The sequence below is a fragment of the Anser cygnoides genome, chromosome 6 (genome assembly GCF_040182565.1).
Source record: "Anser cygnoides isolate HZ-2024a breed goose chromosome 6, Taihu_goose_T2T_genome, whole genome shotgun sequence".
Lineage (NCBI taxonomy): Eukaryota > Metazoa > Chordata > Aves > Anseriformes > Anatidae > Anser > Anser cygnoides.
The window spans coordinates 15,354,302-15,381,861 of NC_089878.1; the positions used below are offsets into that span (position 1 = coordinate 15,354,302).

Below are 27,560 nucleotides of genomic sequence, written 5' to 3' on the forward strand. Positions count from 1 at the left end.
CTGGCAAGAAATGCTCCTCTAGAGGGTCTCAAATAGCTCACAGCTTTCTGGCGGCACAAGCCCCACCAGAAGCACTTGTGTGATGACAGTACCATGGAAAGCAGGGGCAGGAGCACTACTTCAATACTGGCTCACTGGTGCAAGAACATGAGCTGGAGGCAGATGCGATGTGAAATTTGCTCCAGCCCATGAACTTCAGAAGTGGTGGTGTAAGCCCTGTTGTGACAGGAAAAGCACAAAAGTGATGGTACTACTTTTTTTTTTCTTTTTTTTCTTTCTCTAATAAGCCATGCACTGATTGTGCTTAGTACTGAGCAGAGTACAAAGAATGACGCAGTTTAAGCCCCAAGGTGCCAATCTAAGTAGTCAAACACCACAAATGGACAAGAACGTACACTTGCTGACCAAACAGTGTATTTTATAATAGCGAAATACTGAGTGGTTCAGGGACCTTGTTTTATACTCAAGATGAATACAGCAACATTTTTTGTATGGTAGATTAAAAGCAATAGTATTTGTTGAAGAGCAAACATATATATGAATAAGAAAGATGCTGGCTAAGTCAATGAAAGATGTTCCTGGGGGAGAAGGAAGAATAACAACAACAGATAAAACATGCAACAGAAACAGGGAGGGAGCGATAGGTCTTTTAAGAGAATTTCTATCCTGTTCACAAAAAGAGGAGCAGAGTAAGAGCAGGTGAGTGTGTGTACAAGCAGTCTGAGGTGTACCTAAACTCTGAAAAAGAACCTGATCTTTAAGGCTTTTGAAATCATTGAGATGCTAAGCATTTTCCCACTCATTTGGTTCTTCCTTGTGAACAGCAGAATAAAAGCTGCTGCACTGATTTTTTCCCCACTCATGTGACTCTCCCCGAGATCTACATACTGCAATGATTACTCAATTTACATCTGATTTAGTATCTTAATACTTCAACTGTGATTTTACATAACATTTCTGCTTTTGTCTCTCATTTACCTAATTCATACATATATTGAGTAACGGGTTGTCTAGAGGAAAGCAGCCTATTTCTGCAGGAGGTCACTTAGATTTCCATTGGGTTTAATGTTTTAATTTCTTTCTAGCTGCTAGCAAAATATATTTTGGTAACTAAAATATTGTATTTTCATTCATTTACATAATAGTGGACTGAAAACATCCTGCCTTCAGATATTCATAAGCCATAATCACTGATGGGAATGGATATATTTCACTTGAATATCTGAGGAAATAATTTCAGTATAGTGCTTTTAATTTTTTTTATTTCATAATCATTTTTCAGACAGGCATGGTCTCGAATGACATTAATAACCTGACTCAAACCTGCATCTTTTATCAGGAAAAGACTCACTTGTATTTTTTCAATCACCATCTAGGAAAACTCTAGAGGTAGGCAAGTCTTACAGCTAAATAAAATAAAACAACAGATATCCATGAGGACATCTGATATGGACTCATCAAAACCCAAACAGTATATAACTTAGCATTATCTTCCAGGGCATTCTGCTGGAGGCATATCTGTTAAAAACATCCTCTCCATAAGCTATGCAAGTGTTTCTTCATTCTATCTCATTCTATTGTGCTGGATTTGAACAACTTCTCCCCTGTAATTAGTATCTGTAATTGTAAATAAGAACAGAAACAGTCTTGGAAATAAAAATAAAAAAAAAAAAAAAGACATCTCACAAGTTTAAAGGAGTAAGAGACTAACTTGGGCTAAGATAGATCTTGCAACAAGCATTAAGTGGCCCAACAATCAAAACCAGCAAGGTTTAAACACAAAATACTGCCTGTTCTGGAGAACTACCCTATGCCTTCCATATAATGCTGAATTGACCGAAAAAGCTGCCCTTTGATGGCTGTAAGCAAAGAAACATGGGAAAAAAAAAAAAACCTAAGAAGGAAATTTTATGGTCAATGTAGTCTAAGTTTATGACAAACTGAAGATGAAACATAGCCCTTTCATACCACAAAACAAGAATTTTGCTGATGACTAAGTGTGAGCTTTGGACAGAAAAGACAGATGGCTCAATGTTCTTCCATTTATCTCAGGGGTGACAGGGAGTGATCACCAAGTCACTCAGGATCATGCCCTGTAAAGAAAAATTTTGGTTCTAATGAGGTCAGTGCGTTTCTGCTTGTGAACTTCAATGAGAGCACGATTTCACTTTTGCTGCTAAATCTAAGAAAGTTTCAGTAGCTCACTTTTTTCTACATTAGTTCTACATTTGGTGAAATGCAGCAGATTACTAAAAGAAAATTATCACATTAAATGCTGTATTTTACTACATTATGCAATTTTCTCTGCTTGTAACTATCCTGTGTTATCTTCTGAAGTGCCAATTTCATAAAAAAAAAAATAGGGTAGAAGGAACCCTCTAAAGGTCACCCTGTTCAATCTCCTGCTGAAAAAGCAAGGCTGACTATACTACCAGGTTGCTCAGTCTCTTGTCAACAGGATGTTCCTTGTTTTGTAGCAAAGTGGATTAAATAGTGGAATCATTCCAGGTTTGTCAAAATTCCTTCTTTAGTATCTTTCAGTTGAAATGTTCTGATGCCTTTAGGAACTTCAATCTCCTCCTGTAAGATGACCTTGTATCTGCAGGGACTTTGCAGACCACAAATAAGTTGTGGGCCTAGTTCTCTATGCTGATTTAAAGGAATTCCCAGGCTGCTATGATTTGTACTTTTCAGTAAAAAAAACAAAGGTCAGGCATTTTGTACATCGTACCTGAGGAAGGACAGCAGCATCTGTATTAGGTAAGTAGTCTGCATGCCTAACACTAGTCATTGTGCAATACTGGGCTCCAATAAAATGTCTGCCACATAATGTGAATTTTAATGCAGGTTCATGTTTTCCAAACCCCAGAACCTACCCGCTACCTTCTGTTCTGAATTCACCCACCCACATGTGGCCCAGAACTTTGTTCAATGCTAATTTGTGGCCCACACATCACCTGAGACCTGGGATCATAGCACTTCCTGATGAGCCTTGAATCTAGCATATAAAATTAACTCAAAAGGAGAATGTGATGATACAGGATCCGGCAGAGAGTTCAGCTTCAACTGTACAAATCACTAAGTCATACACCTCTACTGACACCTAAGCCAGCTGGCTTTAAATCTAAGTCACATTATTTTTTTCCAGAAATCAAAATCCAAGCAGAAATGTGGCCTCTTTAAGCTTCAACATGCCAATGCGGAGCGCAACAGATGCACCTCAAGAGATTACCTTGCCCTACCACCTTCAGGAAAGAAAGTAGATTTCATTATTTATAATACTGTAGTAATACAATATACTTGGGACATCTCTGCACAGGTACCTACCACGTGTAGCTCCCACTTACCTAGTGAGACCTCATGAGTTTGCACAACCACTTCTGCAACTGCATACATACTATGCCTTAATTTGAATTAAATACTGGTAGTGGAAGGAGCAGGCCTAGCTCCACATGATAGGATGTATTTGCTGTTTCCTTATTCTACACTTAACGACATCAAACCTGGAACCTATTGAACAGAATCTTCCTGTTTGAGAACAGGAACATTCTCCGTCTGTCAGTCTGGTCAGTCACATTTGCTGTTGTTGTTTTTTTTTTTTCCTAATTACCAGTCTCGGACTAGAAAGCAAAACCCAGCTTTGACCGAGCAGAGAAGACTTCAAGCTTTTCAGTTATTTCGGTTTAAGCTCGCTATGGAGAATCACGCATACAAACTGACTTCCTGTCCATCCCCATGAATTGTACTTTCATTTTTTTCCCATTGGAAACAGGAACAGGAATTCTGTGCTGTGGCGTTACTTCAAAGTGCCTGCCAAGGACTTCTGATAGACTGTCATAAATCACAATTGGAAGGGCAAGGTATGAAATGCAGCTTCCAAGTCATTCTTATGCTCTTATTGATTTTGGGGTAGGCCAAGAGCTGACCTACAGTCCGTACTGCATCTAAGAAATCCCTAAGCCAGATATGTCTGTCTCCTAGAAAGCACTCTATTACCCAGGCTGGCTAGTACACTGGCCAATTTCACTGTATTAATTTGCTCTTTAAAAGTTTCTAATAACAGTATTTCTGTTTTACAGTCTAATTTTTTAAAACACCAAGCAATAAAGCTCCCATACATCCAGAAAACACTGCACTGGCATGTCCATACAAGCAAGAGCCAGGCCATTGCCATTGGGCTGCTCAGACCTCTTAGTTAGGTGGGCAGGTAGCACAGCTTGTGAAAAGTGGTCTCCAGAGCAAAGTGAAACCAGCGCCTCAATGATGAGCAAACCAAGGACACTTGGATGAGACTTTGGGTCTTACTTAGACAGCACGGCTATGACATCTGGAGAGGGCTATTTTCAGCAATCTCCAATACATGGAATAGTACTGCGATAGTTGAAGAAAAGGACCAATTCCATGTGCCATTTCGCTATCCTTCCTGCTAAATGCTGAGGTAGGACGTTCTGGGATCAACTCACAGCCTAATATTTTCATACAAATGCCCTCCAGGGGTGGATTAGCCACATGAAGGAGCTCACAAATTGCTGTTTGGTTCTGAATTCCACGTCATAACCTGTGAAAGGTGAGAGTCATCTACCTCAGCTATTCATAACCACGCATCAGTTTCTCAGTGTTCAGTGGTAGTCTTTTATTACATGTTCTGGTATGCAGAGCAGCAGCAGATCTAAAATGAGAATCATTCAGAATCAATGGGTTGGGATTAATCTGTCCTCCTGTCCAGTGCAAGTGCTGCCACAGTAATAAACAGAAATCTGATAACTTCATACTGTCAGCAAAAAATGAAACTATGACCTTGACCTATGCAACATCATCCACTAACTTTTTCATAACTTCAACATACCATACTACACGACTATGATCTAATAAGAATCTAAAAGTAATTAACTGGAATTTTTGAAAACTGAAGCTTTAATCAAATATGTATTCTTATCAGGGTTGCAAGCCAGCAATAAATTGAAACATTTAAAAAACTGGGATCCGATCCAATCCGTGATCTGATCAGAGTTCAATGGTTATAATAAATTGGGAGTATTAAAACTGGGATCACATCCAACACTTTATTTTGTCTAAACCACAGGACCTAGCTGTGTTGCAAAGTCAGGCATACTCAATGAAGAGAGATGCTGGGTTGGATTAACCCTTAATAAATAATGATGCACACGCTCAGAGTCCCAAAAACATGTGGTTTAGCACAGAGCTGAATGGTGAGAAGAGCAATTACCAACATTTTACTAGAGATCAATATAAACTATAAACAGCCATAATAATACTTTCAGACTTTGCAAGACTGTAACACAAGCACAAAAACTACATGGGGTTCATAACAATTTCTGTGTGTATGAGTGCAGTCTGAGATGTACCACATTTAAAAATCATACTTTCATTTCTGTAACAGTGAGTTTCAACTTTTGACTCAAAACAATTTGGCTTTCATACCACACTGCCGTGGCTGCAACTATTCTCGTCTTCATTTTGATTTCCAGTAACATAGAAATTGTTTGTAATTAAATATAATGAAGCAACTGCTAACAGAAATGGAATGGAGTTTCACTCACAAGTATTCTCTCATATAGAAATGGTCTCTAAATGATTTTATTTCTGTAAGATGCATTCGCTTCGTACAGGGATCTTGCAGCTGCAAAATTAAATCTCTGTTTGCCAAATATCAAAAACATATGTATTGATTTTTAAAACTATGGGAACAGGCAACAAGCACCAGAGCTGATAAGACAAGAGAAGCTCTCTTCAATTTCTGGAAGGCTTCTGAAAAGTAAAGGCAACTCAGTCTTTAATACAAAAACTAAAACCATTTAATTTTACCCAAATTTGAGATGCACTGTAACTTAAGCATTCAGTTCAGACATTCAGAAAGCAAGGGTCAGATGTTCCTTCTGCTTCTCTGACATTCCACTCAACAACTTAATACTATTAAAAAAAATCCTCAATTAATTCCAATACGGAGTAAAAAGCTAAGACTGATTGAACCAAACAAACCAGTTATCCTCTGAACATGTGCATAGTTGTTTTGTTTTTTGTTTTTTGTTTTAACTGGGTGTCATATTTTGTGAAATTTTATGTGAAGGGAATATATATATGTGAAGGAAATGTTCTACTCTACTAGAAGAGAGATTTCGGTCTCAGCATGAATATTTCAGTAAAATAATCCTAAATAAATAATAAAAAAAAAGTTTTCTTTCATTTATAGTCACTTTATTTGCATTTGAAAGGCAAACAAATTATTATGTATAAAACTCAAGTGCCTAATATATGTGTCTAATTTGTTTTATGAAGATTTTCAAACTTTCGAAAATTTAAAGGCAACCCCAAATGAGTGGGAAAAAGATGGGAAGAAGGGAGGAAGAGAAATCTTGTTTTGAGGGAAAGAAAATAGGATCCCTTCCAGTGTTTAATAATGTAGTGAGCATCTTATTGTTAAAATGATAGATTCTGAGTAATTTATACAGAATGCACTAAAAATACAGATTTGAGTCAGCTTGATCAAAATAAACCTCAGACATAGCATTCGCTTTTTCCTTTTATGGGCAGATTCTAGACCTTTGGAGCACATGTTTTATTACAGCCAAAGTCTTTGAAGCAGGAACAAAATGTTGAGCTTATTTGAAGTAGGGCCTCAGTCCAATGAACCACTTGACTGGTGTCAGGAAGGACAAACCACCACCTCAGAGAACTGTATCACAAGCTAAGTTGTTCCTCCTAAACTAGCTGTGCCATGAAGTTCTGACTTTGGTAAAGTTTCAGTGGTTTTGCATTGCTGCAGCAGAAAGGAAAGCTACGGGAGGTAGGGGGAGAAGGAGAAAATTGTGAAATTCAGAGGAGTGCTGACTTCATATTCAATTGGACACAGATAAAGCCATTACTAAATGAGGAATGCCTAACATCCTAAATTCCCTTTAACCACTTGAAGACTGCAGAAGTAGCAGTCATATAATGAAGTACTGCCTTTGCAATGAAAGGAGGCCTGGGGCTGAGGTCTGGAACAAATTCCTAACCTGACAGGGACTTTTTAGGAACCTGGATAAGCAGCTGCACTGCCTGCACATCAGATTCCCACCCACGGGACACTTTTTTTTTCCTGGCAGATTTTGTCTCTGCTACTTCAACTGTAAGTGCTTGGGGCTGGGCCCAAGCTTCCCTAACAGCAACGAGCACAATGAGACCTTCACCTTGGTTGGGACTGTTAGGGAATACAAGCAGTAAGAAATAATAACGATGTCAGCATTTTAGTGGATGCAGAGCTGCTTCAGAGAACTGCAGCTACAAGGCAGTACAGTACAGAGAGTTGTACTGAGAACTGAAAGATGGGGAATGGAAATAAGAATTGCTAGGCTAGAGAAATACTCAATTTATTTTCATTTTTTAAGGTTCAAGTGTGAAACTTGGTGGCCCATAAAAGGGTTGCCAGGCAAATCTGTGCTGTGGACCAATGTGCAGCAAGTTCAATCCTTTTGGGAAGCATCTGCATTACAGAGTAAGTGCTGTATGCTCTGTCTGCATACGCCTACTAGATCTAACACATTCTGGATGTGTCAGACTTGTTGCACATGCACTATACAATTCTTTCTCCGTGCAAGTAGTAAATCCAGCCTAGTCTGAGCACGATGGACTTATGTTCCTGCAAGCACACCTACATAAGATCTGATGTTTCTTGTCAGAGCCAGAGTCACTGAATTTGTACTGCACAGCCAAACCATAATCATGCAGTGATCACATCTGTCATTTCTGCATGTCTGTAAATCTTGCAAAATTTCTGGGAAAAGGCTGAGTACAAGGAAATACAGAATTATGGCAGGCCTGTCTCTGGAATTCTGTGAGATAATATTGTACCTATCCAATACCGATCAAAAAAAAAACAAACAAACAAACCACCTTTGCAAAACTCCAGGAGACAACCTGCTCCTGTAAACTGGAAATGCATTTCCTTCTGAAAACTGTTTCTCAGCTGGAACATATCTTGGAACAATATTCTTTTTTTTTTGTGTCTTTTTTTCAGTGTGGTTTTTTTTTTTTGGAGATCTGCCAAACATACAGTGCATGTAAAACCAACCTCCAAAACCATGCAAGGTCCACAGCTGCTAAGATGCACTTGATCATTAATCCTGTCACACCCAGCCCAAAAATCAACTACTCTGACCTCTTCTACTAGTGTCAAAAATGGACAGTTCAGCCTCTGAAAAAAAAAAAACCAAACATTAAAAATCCTAAGTATTGGTTTGACAGATTCTGAAATATTTAGGCAGTCAGTATTCAAGAAAACTGAAGTTTAAGCAAACAAACTGACTTTAAAACTGTAGTAATTGGGATTGTGTCTGAACAAAATTACTTAGCTGATCTTGGAAAAGTAAAATTAGGTATGTGTTTAAATTAATTTGAAAAAGGTTAGATGTCAAAAAAGCAATTTGTATTTTGTTCTAACTGTTAAATAGAGGATTTGTTCATGGGTATCAAGGGACAAAAGCTGCATTTCTATCAACATTTCTGTAGTCCTTTTGTTCTACTATTACATTCCTAGTAGTTTTAACGTAACTCACTTGAAAATATGATTTGAAAGCATACTGATGCTTTAGTAAAATTAAGTAAAGGTTGGTTTTATAAAGATGAAACCAAATATGCAGAACTGCAGCTAGTGAAGTCATAGAAGCAGAAGATCTATGATGTGGATGTGCCACAAGGTTTTCTTTGCCAATATCTGCATTAAAATCTTGGAATTCAATTACTTTATACAATCACTAAATCTTGAGACAGAGCTATAAAACTTGTCTAGAGTTTTACCGAGTATCATCACTAGCTGAACAGTCAACAACAAAACAAAAGGACTGGATTACGTTTTAGTCAAGTAATGTTTCCTTCCACTGATTTTACTCTATCTCCCAAACAGTTCTTACTCATATATGAGAATCTTACTTAATTTTCCTCCAGGAAAGATGAAGCCTCTTCATTCTTACGATTCAAGAAAGGTTCAGGAATCAGCCTGTAGACATTCTTATGTGTGCATACATATACTGCCATGCTCTTATTTCACTTAGAAAGTTGAAGTGACTTGACTCTTTTTACAGCATATGTTGCATAGCTTTGGGGATAATGTAAGGAAATTTTCTTCACTGTTCTTCTCTCTCCCCCTCCCCCCTTTATTTTTTAATTTTAATCCTCAAGCCATACAAGCTGCATTACCTGATAGAAAATAGGGTATATTTATATTTTCATGCATTATAGAAGAAGAGACAAATAAGTGAGTTAAAAATATCATCTTGGTTCATCCACTTCTCAATACACCTGCTGTTCTCCATTTCAGTCACAAACTCTTCCAGGTCAAAACTGAAATCATTACTAGAGAAACCAGAATGATGAAGACATTGAGCTGCCAGTTTCTAATGCAGTCTTACCAAGTTACTGTCAATCAGTGACTGTAACTTAAAAAAAATAAAATACAACACTAAAGAAATGTTAAGAACAATTATCTCATGTCCAATTGGAATGTTAGACCTCTAGACAGAAGGGTTCATTCCTTGCAGCCTGCCAACATTTTACTAAATGACACTGGCCCTTTAACAGATGGAATACATGCTTCTTAGCTTGCCAGGATCCTAATAAAAGACACTGGCTTCTTTAAAATGAAGGACACATACCTCTCAAATTGCCAGTATCCAAATTGGGAGTCAGCAGTTTAAAATAAAGGCACTCATCAATCTGGCAAAATCAAGGACGTGATATAGAAATTTTAAAACAAATGGTACAAAGTTTCTCCTGACACTACTCAACTTGGATGAACTAAATACTTCAAACACTTACTAGGCATATCCAGTAGCAGCAAGTAGCAGCACTGTGGCAACTGGATACCGTACTAGCTTTTAAAATGAGTCAAACAAATATTAGCAGCAGACTTCAATGATTGGGGCTTGGGTTTATTTCTTTTTCTCCATCCCGTCATCTACCACTCCACTCATACAGCTGACTATGCACTGCATGACTCAAATGAAAGCAGGATATCTCTTCCCTGGGCACTGATCAGCACCACAAAGGCTGGTCTGTACTGCGAGGAAAGACCCACTTGGCACTCCCAAAATGAACTCTATCTGCTTCCTTCCCACCACCCAGGAGCAGGATTTTCCATTGAGGGAAATAAACCTCTGAAAGCTTTCCCTGTGCGTTGATAACCCATAATACTACAGCTTGGAAAGTCTTGCAGCAACTGCAGAAGCCTCTTGAAAGCCAGCAAATATGGGCTCTAACTTTTCTGACAGCAGCCATCTGAAGGGAGCAAAGTCCCTCACTGGCATATCGTGAAAGACACCTGGATGAGTTGGGTGAGAGAAGTGGAGAGAGAAGTTTGCTGAGCCTTGTCAGCACTTAATAACTAACCCCAAACCCTGAATGGCTGAAATGGGTGAAAGGAGAAAACTACAAACTCCCCATTTGGAAAAATAATGAAGATGATAAGATTGGGCATGGAACAGGAGCATTTTATGAACAAGACAACTGGTGTTACTCACATCGGTGGTTCCTTGTATTTCAGTCTCAGAACCTTACCTCCGAAATACTGCAACTCACTGCTGACACATGCTCAGTGGTGCCTACGAACCTCAGATTCTTGTCTTGCCCAGCATCCCTTTCCCACACCCTGGACTGCCAGCAGACCCCTGCCTCTAACTCTTCAGACTGACTGTAACTAGCCGAGCCTCTTTTCTTCCCACTGTGTCTGCCTACTTAGCATTTGCTGACTAGATACTTCTGCAACATGGGGCTAGCCAGCAAACTCTTGTGCAGTAAAGAACATACTTAAGTCCAAAAACTACCGTCTTACGGCACAGCCAGCTGAAACCAAAGATGTCTGATGTACTAGATCAGTTTTTCATCTGATGAACAAAAATGCTGACATGATTTACTCACCTTTCACGTTCATCTTTCATTTTCTCCAACTCCTCTTCTTTAAGTACATCATGCTTTGGATTCCCCTTCTGATCTGTTTTCCCACTTCTATCTTCTTTTTTCTTTCCAAATCTGTTTAAGATATCAAGGAAGGAGTCAAGAAGAAATAATTACCAGAAGAAAAAACAGTACTTATCTATCCTAATGCACAGAAATTTTAGGCAATCACAACACTGTGAGCTTTTATCTTGACCACTCATAGATCCCACATTGCAAAAGAAGTTCAGTTTTAAATGGGCTATGTGCAATAGGAAGGACTAGTTACGAACTGATTTGGTTCCTGAACTTCTGAAACATACTGCTTGAGAGAGAAAGCAGTAAAGCCCCACCAAACCCAAAAAGCAAGCCACTGCAGGACTAAACTATTATTGCACATTTTAAAGTAGCTGAAGGTTCTTCTTACCACAGGACAGCTCTCTGAAAGTAATCTGCAGTGGCTGTGGTGCCAGCACCCAGACTGGACCACATATTCTGCTCTTATCAATATCTATTATCTCTTAATCATATCTGGTCTTAATTTAAAGATTTGTTCTTTGTTTAAAAAATGGTGCATTCAGAAAGAATAAAATCTTGATATATTTTGAAAGTACAAAACTAGACAGCTTTTAAGATCTCTTTTTAAAGTACTTCTGGGTTTTCCTTTCTGCCTAAGGATGTACTATCCTTTAATATTTATGCAGTGAAAGTCCTCCAGAGACCCCAGTCAGTTCTAGGGTTCCACTGTTCTATACGTTGTACTGATACGTTATGTTGCATAGCATAACAGCCCATTTTATGCAGGCTGTTAAAGGTGACTAAACCAGGGAGCTACATTTCATTTTTGATGGAGCTAGACAGAATACTGGGGTCAAGTATGTTGTATGTCAAATATGCTTATGAATTATGGGCCAAAAAGTATAAAAAACTCCACACCTTTTCCCCAATCTGAAATTCTCAATTCCGTAAGTAAATAAATGATCAGTGCCTTCCATGTAAGTTAACGTGTCCTTTCATGCAAATCAATGACAGTACGTACAATAAAGTAACGATTTCTTCATTAAATACACCGTATTGCAAACTACTTACTCTGACTCACAATTGCAAACTCTTCTCTGTAAGTCTACAGTATTGTCTTGGTGATCTTTCTTTTACCCTTTTTATTTTTCATGTCAGCCCAAACTGCCTCAAGTGGAATAGCTGAACTACTGTACATGTAGTTAAGTTGTAAATCATTGACTTCAGGTTTCTGCTCTGACCAAAGCAGAAATCTTTGTTGTCAGGCTTGTAAGTTAACAATCCAAATTTTTAGTGCATTTAAATCAATAATTATGAGCTTATGGTCAAATGAAGTTCTGACAGACTCTTCAGCAAGTCTTCCAGACAATAAGAATTTGGTTATAAGGAGAATGATGGGCATGAGAGATGGCCACGTAGAGTATGGTGCAAACAAGAAGACAGACAAACACTACAGGCATTAACATGAGATGCTCTACCGTGGCCTGTGCTGGGGAATAGACAGAGTCAGATCCCAGTGCATGGCTTTCTCTTGCCTTTTTCTTATATGTGACAAGACCGCTAGCGTATTACGTTCTTCCAGGGATCCTCTGATCAATATATATACATACATGCATACACACACACACCCCTTTCCTTCAAACCATCTTCAATTCTTTTTTGATGGTCTCTCTTATATCAGTGCTTCCAGAAAGACAGCAGATACTTTTCATGCTTCTGCTTTTCCTGAGTTGAGAGCAGCACACTGATTCCACTGCTGCTTTCCCAGTTCTAGCAGTCCTACAAGGCCGCGGAGCCACAAAACCCATCAGAGGTTGATGGTAGCAGCAAAAGCAGCAGTTGGGAAACACGAGACAGATAGAGGTTGTTAAGAAAGAGTGAGAACATATGAAGTGAGGAAGGCTCATTACCCATGTGAAAAGCCAGGTGAAACTCTGCATATATTGCTCTCTAGAGAGATGTCACATAAACAAAGCACCTAACCAGACAGCCAAAGAGCAACTCGCCTTGGGATGAGCACCAGCAGGCTGCACCTGAAAACACCCTGCTTTCGAACGCTTGCACATGCTGTGAAGGTCTCATGGCGGTTTTCTCAGGAGAGGCTGTATTAGCACTTGCATCTTGGTCGTAATCCAAGTCTGGTACTTTGTTTGTATTCAGTCTGCTTACTTTTCTCCCACAATTTTTCAATTATGGTTTTGTGGATTCTCATATTTGACTGTAGTAAGTATTGATTTTGAAAACGGTATTCTTGGGCATATTGTACTGTTGAAGGGAGTTAAAGCTGAATATGTTGCATACTCAAGAGAAATGTAAAAAAGAAATGTTCAACATACCTCCTTTTCAAGACTAGGTATTATTTCTTCCTCATGAAGAAAATACATTTTAAATAAAATAGTGATGATTTTGATTGTAATAACTGCAAGCATGATAACTCTCAGCAAAAATAGTGCTGTCTGCTGGTAGAGCTGCTCTAGCTACAAATTGGCAAGTTCCAGAGTAATTATAAATCAGGAATAGTGAGTTGGTCTTGATGAAAACACTTGATCTGTTGTTTTGGGGTGGTGTTTTTTTTGTTTTTGTTGTTGTTGTTTTATTTGTTTTTCATGTTATATTTAGCTTCACATGGGATTTGTGAAGACTTACAATTTTTACCTGTTACACTAAGTATGCAGCATATAGCTAAAGGCTAGGAAATGTTGAAGTTTTTAGCCTCTTGTGCACATTGCTATATCATAAAAATCCATTGTTTTTTATTATTATCGTAATATGTTTTCAGCTCAAAAAAATCTTGCACAAACGTTAAAGAATAAAAACAGCAAAAATTTAACACTTAAGAAAAGCAATATAGAGCACAAAGCATTAAGCCACACACAAAAAAAAAGCCTAATAACCTTAGCATACTTTTCAGCTGAGAAAATTAATATTCCAACTACTCAGAGCACAGTCCCATAAACAAAAGTATAAAGGGATTTTCTTTAAGTGATCAGACCTCAGAGTGATACATCCTTATGGGAAAAGTCCATATGCAACAGTTGAGAACATGCTGTAGCACAGTGAAGGATTATCCTATTTCTTTGAATTTCAAAGGAAAATATGGGTTCCCTGCAAATAGCTAACATTTTCCCCTTAGAAGCATTAAATGAATGAAGTTTCTGAATACCGAGTGTACATCATCATCTTGCAGTACATATTAACATTCAATTGGCTATCATATAAAAGCACACATATGCTTCATTTCAAGGCTTTTATCCCCATTGCAAGGGATAAAAGTTAGAACAAACCTTCTATAGGCCTGCTCTGTTATATTTGGGATAAACGTCTTATATGCAAGACCTAAAGCTGTGGTCATGGCAACACCATTTCCGCATGGAGCTGGGAGCTTCCAGATCTCAAACATGTTGATATTTGCTTCAAGGATTAAAAAGCAGGCAGGTCTGTGAAGTCCCAGACTTGTAAGGAGGAGAAACATCTGCTGGGTAGAACCCTAAGCAGCTTGCTGACTAAATTCAGCAACTTGGATTTCTTAATTTGGTTGCCCTAGATCAGCAGGTGTCACTGCAGCCAACAGGGTACATAATGGAACTGCAAACATCTGCACGGAAATAATTCAAGAGGGCATATGACACAGTCAAGCAAGATACACAGCCTAACAATGTCATAAAGCCTTGACATCTCCAGAAATGATCTGTAAAAAAACAGAGTGATTTGTAAAGTACATATAACAAAAGCTCTGGCTCCTAGTCATTTCACAGCAAATGGGGAAAAATGCTGAGATTATTAAAGCAGCTCCCATATGAAAGACTAGAAATAACCCTTAAAATTAAATTTAAATGTGAGTAAGAATGAATGAGTGAACAAGAAAGATAAAGATACTAATAAGGTATGATTTTCAGGTCCACACAGGGACTATAAAAAGCTTATTAACTGCCACTACTGCCGTGTGTTTTAAGTTATTTTATCACGCAGCTTTACAGCAGAAGAAATACCCTAGAAGCAGTGCTGTGCTTTGATTAATCACTTTCATACATACACTTTTACAGAGTATTAAATATTTCCATAAAGATCCTTAGTGAGTCACACTTGTTTGTGATTACAGACCAGGCTCATTTTACATTTATGTTAATAGCAACATTAATGAAATACTTCTTTTACGTTTTTTGTGGCTCTCTAAATATCTAAAAGGTTTGTTATTAAATGTTTACTTATTGGACAGAAGCATGCCATTGAGTATTACACTAATGGATCAAGAGCTTTGCAACAGCTGAAAAAATACAGAAAGACAAGAATATGTTCGGGTAAAGGCTGTGATTTTGAGAACAGAGCACTCACGGCAAGGACTGGGCAACACTGTTCACATCTTCACCAGTAACCAAGAAGATGGCAGTACTTCCATGGCATGAGTTAAACTTTTGGTGGAAGGGCAGCTCTGTGCCAGAGGCAGGTGTGCATCTCTTCTCCTTGCCCCACTGCCAGCCCCTCTCACCACTGACTGCATCCAATTCTCTATCCCTGGTAGATGGAGGACCTGGAGACGGCCACATCAGCCTCTTCTGCTTACAGCTCCAGGGCAGGTGAACTGTGATGGCAGTGCCTCCACCTCCAGGGAGAAGGAGAGGAAGGGGCAGGAAGGCAAGTCCACTGCGGGGCTGGGCAGTGCTGTGTACAACACTCAAACCGTTTGCTCCTGTTTATACTCTGGATCTCAGCACTGTGGTGGTGTTGAAAGAGTCCCTTCCATCCCACCCAACAGCCAGGTGGTCACTCCATCAGGCTCCCACCGAAACACCCCAAAGAGCAGGTAAGGCAGGTATGTGCAAGCTTAGACAATCAAAACTAGCTCGCACGGAAAGAGAAAAATAACCTAACCTTTGTTTTATTATATCAACCAAGACTCAAGAGGCACAACTTGTTAACATGTCCTGCGCTATAATTATTATTTGTATTTCACAAATTTAGCTAAGCTTTATCACAGTGACTATGCTTATATTTAGCCATCCTCAAATCACTTTGGGAGATAATCCACATTATTCTAATGCTGTGATAGGCATTAAACTGGTTATGGTCAGCAGGAAAAGAGAAGGTTATACAGATAATGCAAATACAAAGAAAACCACATTATTAACACCAATATTTCGTTGCTCCTATTTTGTTATGTCAACGTTAAATTAAGTACCTTTTTTTTTTTTTTTTTAATTTGCTGTAGCTAACTACTGGAGCTAGACTGAGCTTCCAGATCCAGTCTAATGGGAGTAAAACTTATCTTTTTAACAACTCTCATTAAACACAACCTCCCCCCAACCCGTTTATTTCTTTGATGCCCAAATTAGCATCTTTTCTCCAGCATGCTGAATTAATTAGTACAGTGACAATGAATTAGTACAGATAGGATCAAAGCTGAAACCGTATTTATCTGGAATTTGAAATTAAGAGCAGAGTATATTAACCCTCAGCATTTCATGGAGCTTTCCACGTGGCATACTTAGTAAGCCTTCCAGGAGTTCATTCAAAATAAATCAACAGTGCAATTTTTTTTTCCCACTGAAGTTGTGCTAAAATGAAAATAAATTTGCCAAGAAGTCTGCTACAATGGGGAACTGCCTTTAATGCATATCCTTACGTACTACTTATTATGTAACTTGTAGGTATCAGTAGAACAAAGCAAACAAAGCTGAGAAAAGACAGTTAATCACATCTGTATTAATGCTTGGATCATCGCATTGTTCACAGACTTAAGGGCTAATGAAAGAATTCCCAGCACCAAACCTGAGGAAACTGCTTGCTGTAACCCCTCACAGGTAAATAACATCTAATCTTCAATGAAATGAAGAAACTTAGAAATGAAATGTCAAACAAAAGCCCTAACTTACACAGTAAAGCTTGCTCTGAAAGCATCAACCCTATGGACAGCAACAAAAGAAAATCTACACTGCCAGTATCATTGTCTCAAATATTATCTGTGTTTCAGTATCAGATAAATGATTGGAGGTTGTTTGCCATATGAAATGTAAGAGGTTACTCTTCTGCATACAAACTACAGAACAAAGTCAGGCAATCTAAATAAATACCCTGAAATCTTGAAATCTTTTTAACCTTCATCTTCCCTAAGCCTTTATGCCCCACATCCTTATTGTTTAAATGTCGAACTTGCCCTTAATTTATATAGATGTCACACAATGCTGAGTTACTGTAACTCTTTCTGGTAACTAGGTATTAGGAAATCCTTACCAGTGGGGTAGCTCTATCCATCCCTACCATAGACACAATGGAACTTCTGCAGGATATGAAGTGACCAGAGACAAAAACTGAGGAACATGATGGTACCCTAAGACTTGGGCTACCTGAGTTACAAGTGATTGCTGCAAAACCACAAGGTCCATCTACAGAACCAATGGACTGGAGTAACTCGCCTCGGCAATGATGCAAATATAGACAACAGAAGGCAGCCTGAGGAATCATCTTTAATATTTCAAGAAACTTATTTCTAGAAAACATGCAGAGGTAGTATGAGTTTTGGAGATAGTGTTTATTAAGAAGGGTCACCGTTATTATTATCTGACTGGGAAACTTGTTACAGTGAATGACAACTTTCCACCTGCGTCCAAGAAATGATGCTTCAGTCATCTGATGACCATGTTGCTGATTTGTGGTCACCAGTACAAGAACTCTGCATCCTACATCACATCCACAGAGAAATAAACGCCTACAGTAATATAACACAGCTATGACTTACAGCTTGGCCAGAAGAAGGAAAAGTTGATTTATAGTCTGTCCAATGCATCAAGCCCTACCAGCTTATCCACCAGGCAGTGTAATTACCCTCCATCCAAGAAACTATTCCCATATATTCTTATTTTTCCCTGCTTTCATATAACACTAGCCATTTCTCCCCTCTCTGTTCTACCCCACGGGAAAGTAATTTCTTCTGAAGTGAATACTAATTCTCTCCCACTGCACAGAAACAGTGCACAGAAACATACCTAACCCTATTCTACATGAAGTCTGCAAATGCCAACCCTAGGGGAAAAGGATAATCACACCCATGTCTTGGGCATGGTGAGAAAAAGAAAAGGACAGAGTATTAAGGTCTTCTCCCTTGACTCCGCTTTCTTAATTCCCATTTTCTCATCCCCACGCTGAAGAAAAAAGAAGAGAAGCAGGCAGTTAGGACAGCTATTAATTTTTCCAGGAATTTGTTATCCTCTGTCATGCAGGAAAAAGATAAATGCAGTTTCTGACTGAACCTATTCCTCTGAGGTTCAGTCAATAAGACAAAAAGTAAGAGACAGAGACTCCCTGTGCAGTCTGCAGGCGCTGCCAGCTGCCCCTCTGGGACTACTTGCTGACTCGGTGGATTTCTCAGATTGAGTTTGGAAATTCTGCAGAGTCCAGTGAGAGACAGCATCCCTCGGTGTCACGCCAGCACCTTCAGCCTTAGCAGGTAAATGAGACAGGGAAAAGACCAACTGAAGTGAGGGAAAGAGGCTTTTTTTTTCCTCCTTCTTTTCTGTTTCATGCTATCTCCTCATCTGTTCTGTGCCTCTTCCCCCTATTACCAGCAATACAGCCCCAGAACTCACTAACGTATCAACTACACATGCATGTATAGTATATGCATATTTGTAAGGGGAAGGATTTTTCCATTTTTCTTGCATCGTGATTCTCATGGTGTTTGCTGCTTTTCTTATCATTTCAGCCGCTGAGACATTATATGAGAATCTCCATTCACACCAGAAAATTGTTTGCTCAGCCCTTTTGGCTATGGAAAAAACTTGAACCCATGACATTCTCAGAACTGCAGATACAAAACTCGTGAGGCAAATTAAATACATGACATTTGCAAAACAAAACTGAAAACCTGCTACATTTGCACTCAGCATCATGATACTTCGAAGTGTCAGACTCGCTAATTATCTCACAACAGCAGTACTCACCTCCTCGACCACACCGTGTGCTTTCCTCTCCTTATGTGCCACAGCGGGGATTTGTTGGGGCTTATCTGACTTTCATGAAGAGAAACTGTTCATTGCAGGTTCCAACAAGATCTCCAGGAAAGCCTGACTCTTGAAAAACAGCAGTAACAGAGGAGTTCCCTGCGTTGTGCTTGAGACAACACCGAAACCTTCGTGGAAGCCCCTTTCTCTATGGAAATGTAGTCACACTCTAATGATCATTCATGTTGAGCATGTGCTACCACACCCATTATACAAATTTAAGAAACTGAGGCACAAAGGGGAAAAACGACTTGCCCAGATTAAGAAGTCCTATTCTCTTTCTCTGCTAATCACCTCAGAGCCATAGTTACCGTAATGCTACATATTTACCTGCCTTGTTTTCCTACCAGTTTAAGATGCTTTTCCCCTTTTCTATTTCCCCCTATCTCCTGTAAGTTTTCTCCTCAATCATTTCCTTTTTCTCTCCCAACACACTCATTCTCCCCCCACCGCTTGCTCCGTACTCCTTTCATATGCTCTCCTGCTGCACTGTTACGGAAATACCCCTTCCTGGAGATTCTTGCTGGAGGCAGAAAAGGAAAGGAATGTGTCTTGGGAAACAGCACTCTTGCCTCCAAGACACTGCGCAGCAATATGCAGTAGAGACATGCAGAGTTCACTACAGTAGCTGAGCTACCAAAAACAGTCTCAATTCTTTCCCAGCAGGATGCTTTAGCCTATATTTGAGCTCTGCACTGCTCGGAGTGCTTGAGAAACTCTGAACTAAAGGAGAGTACACAGTGAAAAGACTCTGAGGCTCTTTCGAAGGAAGGCTTGTCCAAGGGAGAGATACGGGTATTGAATCGGAAAGGGAGGCAGTAAAGCCAAACAGACAACTCTACAAGACTTGTTCTTAGATTACACAATGAACTCTTAAGGTTTAAGCATCACAAATTCCATCCCTGCATCCTCAATGACTGCTGCGTTTTTTTTGGAAAGCAGTAACTTTCAAAACAATGCCAAAATAAAAGAAGAGTGGAGTTACATATACTGTATTTTGAAAGATGTGTTTCAGCATAATAAATAATAGATGCTTTTGCATTTTTAAACTGTCAAAATCAGTCCTTCTGATAAACAATACTTTCCTTCCCTGGCCTTGGCTATTGTACATCACTAATTAGACATAGTAGTTTGTGGTTAAAATCCTTCCCTACAGATTTATTATTAGCTTGTATACACTTTTCAGTAGAATTTTGCTAATGGTAAGGTCTGCTGGAGGCCAGCTGTATGAAGCCACTGGGAGGAGAAATCTGTTTGCCTGTCAAAACAGTGGCCATCAATTAGAACTGTAAATGTGATTCCTTTAAGTGTCTTGGATGGTAGCAGAAACTTCTACTGATGTATTAGGGGGGTGAATCACTTTCATAGTATACTAAAGGAAGCTTTCAGACAAACAGCTGTCCATATGAAACAAATTCACCACTATCTTTGAGTTCAAGAAGAACCAGTACGGTCTGCCAAAATTCCCTCAACTATTTTCTCAGAATTCCCAGCTTTAAAACATTTTATGTGGCATATTGACAAAACTGATACTAGATTATTCTGTGGTTTGCTTAGGAAAAATTTGGCTTAGGATAGTTAAAACAACATGAGAAAAAACAATGAAGTTGCAGAAAGACACAAAGCACGAGAAAAGTATCAGTGGAACGATGCAATTCCACTGTTCACTGATTTAGGATGCAACCTTGGCACACACACAGCAATTTCCCCTTTGATACAAGCACCCAGCTTTCATTAGCATCAATAAGAGTTGTGTGGACACACTGATGGGAATATGTTCCCCAGTATGTTGCAGAAAATTAACACCACTCACTTGGGGACTGAAGGAGGCTCTGTCTGTCAGTCAAGCAGCCTTCTCTACCAGTTAATTAAGCAAAAACCTGTGTCACAAATCTCTAGAGGATGCTCTTCCCTGTTCTCCTCAGTACAGCAAAATTGACACAAAGCAAAATGTCAGGAGCCCGAGCTGGGAAGTAGGGATGTTCAAGGAAGATGGACTTCAAACTGCACTTGCCAAGATCTTTTACCACTAGTTTTTTGTGGATTTTGCAAGTAGTTATTACAAAATAAAGTGATTAGTCATAGTTACTTTTACGCTTTGAAAAGAATGATCTACAAAATTTTCAGTTCTCAATATATCGTGGCTTTTGGTTACCAGTTATTTTCAGCAGAGATAGTCCCAGATCACAGAGTCATAAAATCATTTAGGTAGGAAAAAACCCTTAAGATCATCAAGTCCAACCATCAACATAACACTACCAAGTCTACCACTAAACCATGTTCCTAAGTGCCACGTGATATATTAAATATACAACACACATAAATACACGACATATATAAAAACAAGTCAGCAAGACTGCTAACCCTCCAGGACTCCACTAATAACGGAGTGACCAATGAAAACAGGAAAAAGCAAAAGGACTCCATCACGCTCACAAGATGTGGCTCTGGCAGCTGAAGGATGGGGGCTTGGGATGGGAAAAGTTTCATCCAGCTGCTACACAACAGACTCTCTTATCAGGCTAGGAAACTAGACTGAACTTAATAAAAACCCTTCCTCATTGCCACTTTATAAATAAAGAATAAATATCAGAACTGAGCAAATGAAATTTTTAGTCAATTGCGTGAACTACGCAGATCTGTTGTATCTGCTTTTCTGCTCATGTACTATGTGCCAGAAACTTTCTTTATAAGGTTTTAATGAAGACCTGGCAATTGCTGCTGTTTCTTGAACCTTAAAAGCAGTTATTCTAGAACAATCAGATAGAGAAATATATTTTACTGGATAAGTTCAGAGAAGATTGGTATAATTATGCTTTAAATCCATGAAGTACTTTTGTTTTGCTGGCTATCACAACCATGTAGCTCAAAGTTAATTAAACAACATAAACAGTCCAGATTCCCCGAATCTTTTTCCTACTTGCACATTTCTTGCCTTTCACACACTAATTTCCTGTCACAGATGTGCATACACAATTTTTACAAGACTTGTTGTTAATGTTTGTATTACCAGCCTGTTAGTTTTTGTGTGAAAACGTAGGGAAAAAACTATTCGTCTGCTTTCTTGTTTAGATACAGTGACGCTTTGTTCACCACACAAAGGCATGGCTTCTTTTCTCAGTTGCCCTACAGCTCCAGGTTCTGATGTTATACTCATGCATTCAACTATTCACAATTCTAAAAAAAACCTGGTGCTAATTTTACCTAGTGACCAAAATGAGCACAGATCTACAAATTCTACACGTTATCATCTCAAGGCAAAAAATTAGTCTGAATAAAGAACTTTGCTATGACTGATAAAATAAATGTTAAATTCAAAGCCTGTATCAGCATAGGAGGCTGAAGAACACAGATGAAGTCTGTCACTGACTTCATCAAAACTTATGCCACAGAGGATGCCAGGAGAAAACAGTATCGCTGTATAAATAACTAAATGGTGTTGATAAAAACTACTCTAGGACGCATAATCAATAAATGAACTTAACACCGCCTTGTTTCCAAACCGTGCCTGATTCAACCACAATGTTTCCTGAATGCATTAGCTAATAGCCTTTGTCCACCAAATAATTTGTAGGAAAAACTCTGGCTTACAGGTGATTTGTGAATTGAATGCAATCATTATTCATTAAAATGAGCATTATGCTTATTCATCATTAACTGCAACTGATCATATATATTATTGCTACTTCTTTACTTGATGACTCATTTTTAAAAACTACCTTCACAAGCAGAGAGGAGGAGAAGTCACTCTTCGCTTCTTGAACAAACATGTTTTGGCCTCAGGCCCAAAAATTTACTGCATAAGAAACCCCACAACAGTATGAACACAAATTTCACCAGACGAGCGCTCACAGTTGATGAATTATGTTTAACTGAAAGTATTTCATCTGTAAAACAAACTAGAAATCTGACTGTGAAATAACTTAACCATCTGCATTTCCATTTCTTTAGCTGTATACTTGGTCTTCTATTGTAAGAAAAAGTGAAGAGTGCCTAATGATGTCTATATAACGTATCTTTCGATTTGTTAGATACAATATTTAAAACAGATTTTTTTTCCCATACTCTTTAGTTGTCCTTGCACTCTTCTCCTAGTATTGTATTACTGTTGTGCATCTGGACAACCGCACTGAAGACGGGACACGATTTTTAGATGAGGTTGCATTATTAATTTACAATGCTATGATGCTATTTTTCTGCCATGCTCTTAGAGCTAAGACACCCAGTTACCTGGCCTCAATTCTGTTTTTCTTCTTCCAGTGGGAAAATGAAACCCTTTAGCCCCTTTTCCTTCAGTTACACAATTTCCTGCCATCCTCTTTCTCACTTGAACATAGTTGTTCAGTTGTGCCATTCTGTCTCTCTTCCAGCTGCTGCTGAATAGACAAGTATCACTACAAATATAGTCCAATGATCCTTGGAAAAAAGAGGTAACAGGATACAGGAATGTAAAGCAGAAATCATGGTCAAATCCAAGGTCCTGAATTTCAATAACTGGAAAGCTGTACACCTGGAAAAAACATTCCCCCAAGTCCACTCACAACAGCTGGAATTAACAACTGCATCTTTTCTGCTGTCAGATATACTTCCTCTAACAGCTTGTGTATTGTCCAAATAAGCAGAATAGTAAAATCAAGTTAATGCGCCAGTGCTGCTATTAGAAATCTTTATCAAAAACTGCTAATATTTAACAGATTGGTTGAAATTTGAATAAATATGAGAAAGCACAAGTTTCCAAAGAGTGAACTTTCACGTTATGTAGAAGACGATAACTTTGACTCATACACTGTGGCTAGTACTGTTTGAAAGTGAAATGACAGTGGAAAGGTAGAGAAGTGGAGATACCTAAAGGCTGTGTTTTTTCTCAAGAAATACCAAGGAGCTGGAATGTAGATTCTGAGAAGCAAAATGCCTAGACAAGAGAATAAAGTAAACGATAGATTTTCCTGCACTAAATTGGAAAATATTTGCTTTTTGTCACTTCGAATACAAAGAACTCAGATGCAGTATTTAGGCTTAATAAAAACAAACAAAAAAAACAACACGTGGGATGAAAAACGATCAAACTACCTGTGTGACTTTTGTTGCAAGGGAAGAAGCCTAGGGAAGAAAAAATACTAGTATTGAGATAGATGCCCAGTATCACTGACCTCTGTGCATTAAATATCTTGACCTGCAAATATCTTGCTTCTCAGTATTAACTACGTTTTTAAAAGACATTTACTGGACACCATATTCCAATCTGTCTTATCAGCACAACCAGATAAAACCAAATGTACAAAGATGCCTGAAAAACATCCCACCTACGAAATTGCTTTTCCTATTTCCAGTGGTTACTTTTCTGAATTTGAGCATTGGCTAGGAGATGGAACATAGGCTTTCCATGTCCTTTTGGTTCCAATCCCAGCATATGCTAAGGAATGCTCTTTTTCCTGAGGCAGGGCCAAAAAGAGAAAGGTCTATTTTGTTCTAGCCCATACTTTTAATTCCCCAGTAGATGCAGTGTTTACTATTTCACAGACCAGCTGCTAGGAACAAATGCAAACATTATGTTTGTCCTGTTCTGTTCAAGTTATCACACCAGAGAAACTCCATGTCTCCTTTCAACAAAAGAAGATATTTCACAGATGCATTATTTCCTCAAATATCAAACATGGAGAAAAATGGTTTAAAATACTCTCAAAGCAACTTTGTCATGACACGGAAGAGAATAGCCCTTCAAAAAGGAAAAACGTTAAGATAAATGAGGAAAGGCTTCTCTTATCATTAAACAGCAATTTAAGCACAGGATTAAGCTTAGTCAGATCACTTATGCTATTAATGACCTAACGTTTTGAACCAACCCTTATCATATCCCCTTGATATTCCAGAAATTAAACTCTTAGACCTTTTCTCTCCTGAATCATAATCCTTTCTGAGAAAATTGTGTGTTCCTCCTTTTCCGAACCTTATACATAACCCCAAGTCAGGACCCAAAAATAACTCAACGGCGCGTATTCACAAGATGACTTGTAAATGCTGCTTAAGCACCTTTTATCACCAGCCTTCACCTTTAGCCTCTGGGCCTTTCCATAGCCAGGAAGAAGCTCAGTTCTTTCAGCCCTTCTTTCTCGGATCCAAACCACACTCTGTTATTAAAATTGTCTTGCCTCAACCTTTGCCATGTCTAAGCCAGGCCATTGCAATACAACCTTGTGCTTGCACACAGCAACTGTAATCACAGAATATCCTGAGTTGGAAAGGACCCACACTGAGGGAAGGTCCCATGGCAGCCTGCAGCTTCCTCACGAGGGGAGCGGAGGGGCAGGCGCTGAGCTCTGCTCTCTGGGGACAGCGACAGGACCCGAGGGAACGGCATGGAGCTGGGACAGGGGAGGGCCAGGCTGGGTGTTAGGGGAAGGTTCTGCACCCAGAGGGTGGTCGGGCACTGGGACAGGCTGCTCAGGGCAATGGTCATGGCACCGAGTTCAAGAACTATTTGGACAGTGCTCTCAGACACATGGTGTGTTTTTTCAACAAAAACTCCAAAAACACAGGAGTTTGACACTTTCAACAGGCTTTTGAAGACAGGTGTGAAACATGCCCTTCCCTCCCTCCTTCTAACCCTTCTTAATTTTGCTTATATAGGGTGATTTCCAAAGGCAGAAAGCCTGGCCTCCCCAAAGCTGCAGAAGATGCCAGTCAGTTCTACACAAACGCCTCTGTAAGCTTTGTAAGCTGTTCTCTAGCTCCTACAACATCTTTGTAAAGTGTTCACTAAGACAACAGTGGCACTTCTGGATGGTGATAGGTAGGCAACAATAGATTCTTCTGTACTTTGGAAGAAGCCTCACCAGCAAAGCAGGAAAAAGGACAAAAATGGATGGTGGAAACTTCTTTTGTTGCCTGGATCCTCAAGGTTCTGACCTCCTCCCTGTTGCGCCTGTCAGCCTCTCCCAGAATAAATTCACAGCCAAAAAGAAAACTCAGCACAGCTGCTGTGCCCAACAAGGTTCAGCAAGCCTCCCAATGGCCTGAAGAATATGACAGCCTAAAGCGTTAGGAGATGAACAAAGCCTAGAGCTCCAGCTGGAGTATGGCAGCAAAGGGGTAGGCTGCAAACAGAACCCTTCCCTGAGAACTTGTTCTTCTGGGCTATGACTGGGTGCTGGGCTAAAGTCAAGCTATATAAATAACTATATGCTACATAGTTATATAAATAACTATATGTATATATTTATAAACTTACTATAATATATTTATATATACTATATATCTAAAATTACTGAAGCTGTATTAGCTAATACGAGATTATTAAACAAAATTTTTAGCTGTGCTGTCTGCATATTGGTAAACGATTACTCCCCCCCCCCCCGTTTTTATGAATAAGTCAGTAGTGGAACAAGTGGAACTAAAATCAGAATAAACAAGACTATTTTGATCTGACATTAATTATATAGTAGAGCTTGTTTCATGCAGTGAGCAAATTGTGCATGCCAAAGTTGAAAAAAAAAGTATAGTCATTACTTTTTTTGTTCTTGCCTTCTTTTACTTTAAGAAATTCTTAGAACTTCTTGTCTGAACTCTTCCAGAAAAACACATGTGAAAAGATCATGTCCTGTACACATTGAAAAAGGAAGCTGCAAGAGTGCTGCCCGATTTTCTTTTTCAGCAACGGCCATTTTTTGAAAACACCGTTACTATGTCTTAGATAGTTAGCCCTGCCTAGTATCAGGTACACAGGGGTAAAGCATGGCAAAGACTGGTTCAGCAAAGTAAAGAGTTACTTACTTCTGCCTGTCTAATTAAGGGTCAGTAGTGACTACGGAAATAATAAGCTGCACTGGCCCTCACAGATGCAAAACACAATAAGCCAAGAGAAGCGGGAGGAACAGAAAACGAGCTGTGGTTTTCTCCACGGCTGGAGGCGTCACGCGAAGCTTCTGACCTGCTCCAGGCGGGCTCCCGCCAGCCCGGCACGGGGCAGCCAGCCACCTGGGAACCGGAGTGCCATGTGGGGATGAACTGGCACTTCTCTTGGGTATGCATGTAAATGTTTGCCTATTTAGCTATAAATATATTTAAATATGCACATAATCATGCCCATATGTAAATACCCCGTGTTTTGCAAAACACACTTATTTAAATATGTACATACTTAAATAAGAATCCCAAGTAGGATACTAACTTCCCTCTTTCTCTCATCAGCGTGGGCCTGATCTGATTCCTCACAAAATGAACAGGAATTTGTAAATTGTCCTCACTGAGCATTGGATTAAGCCTCAAAATTTCCTCACGGCTCCCCCCGAACATACTATCAAAATTCTTTACAGCTTAGTATTTTCTGAGGCCATGTATTACAATGACCAGTTCAGACTAGGGAATGTGAGGACACAGAGGCCTTGTGAAAAGAGAAATCTGGGAGCTTCAGACTAGTGAGAGAGATTTCCTCCTGTGTTCTTTTCAGCACGTACTTTTTCATCAGATAAATATAAATAAGTAGCACAGCAGTTGTTTAGTGAACAGCTTAGGGACATATTGTTCCCGCTGTCCTAATTTTCCTGACACAATTGGTAAATTTAGACATCTAATTAACAGTCTGTGCCATTTACCAGGTTACTCATTGCCTTTTTTTTTTTAAGG

At 39.1% G+C, this 27,560-nt stretch overlaps 1 protein-coding gene across 6 annotated transcripts in view; it reads right to left on the reverse strand.

The window, feature by feature from the left end:
- Window positions 1-27,560, reverse strand: part of PARD3B (par-3 family cell polarity regulator beta) — a 399,412-nt gene that overhangs the window by 86,067 nt on the left and 285,785 nt on the right. For all 6 annotated transcript variants that reach the window (XM_066999115.1, XM_066999113.1, XM_066999112.1 and 3 more), the window contains one exon: window positions 10,912-11,022. In XM_066999115.1, coding sequence (XP_066855216.1) covers window positions 10,912-11,022 — 111 coding nt within the window. The remainder of the gene's footprint in view (window positions 1-10,911; window positions 11,023-27,560) is intronic.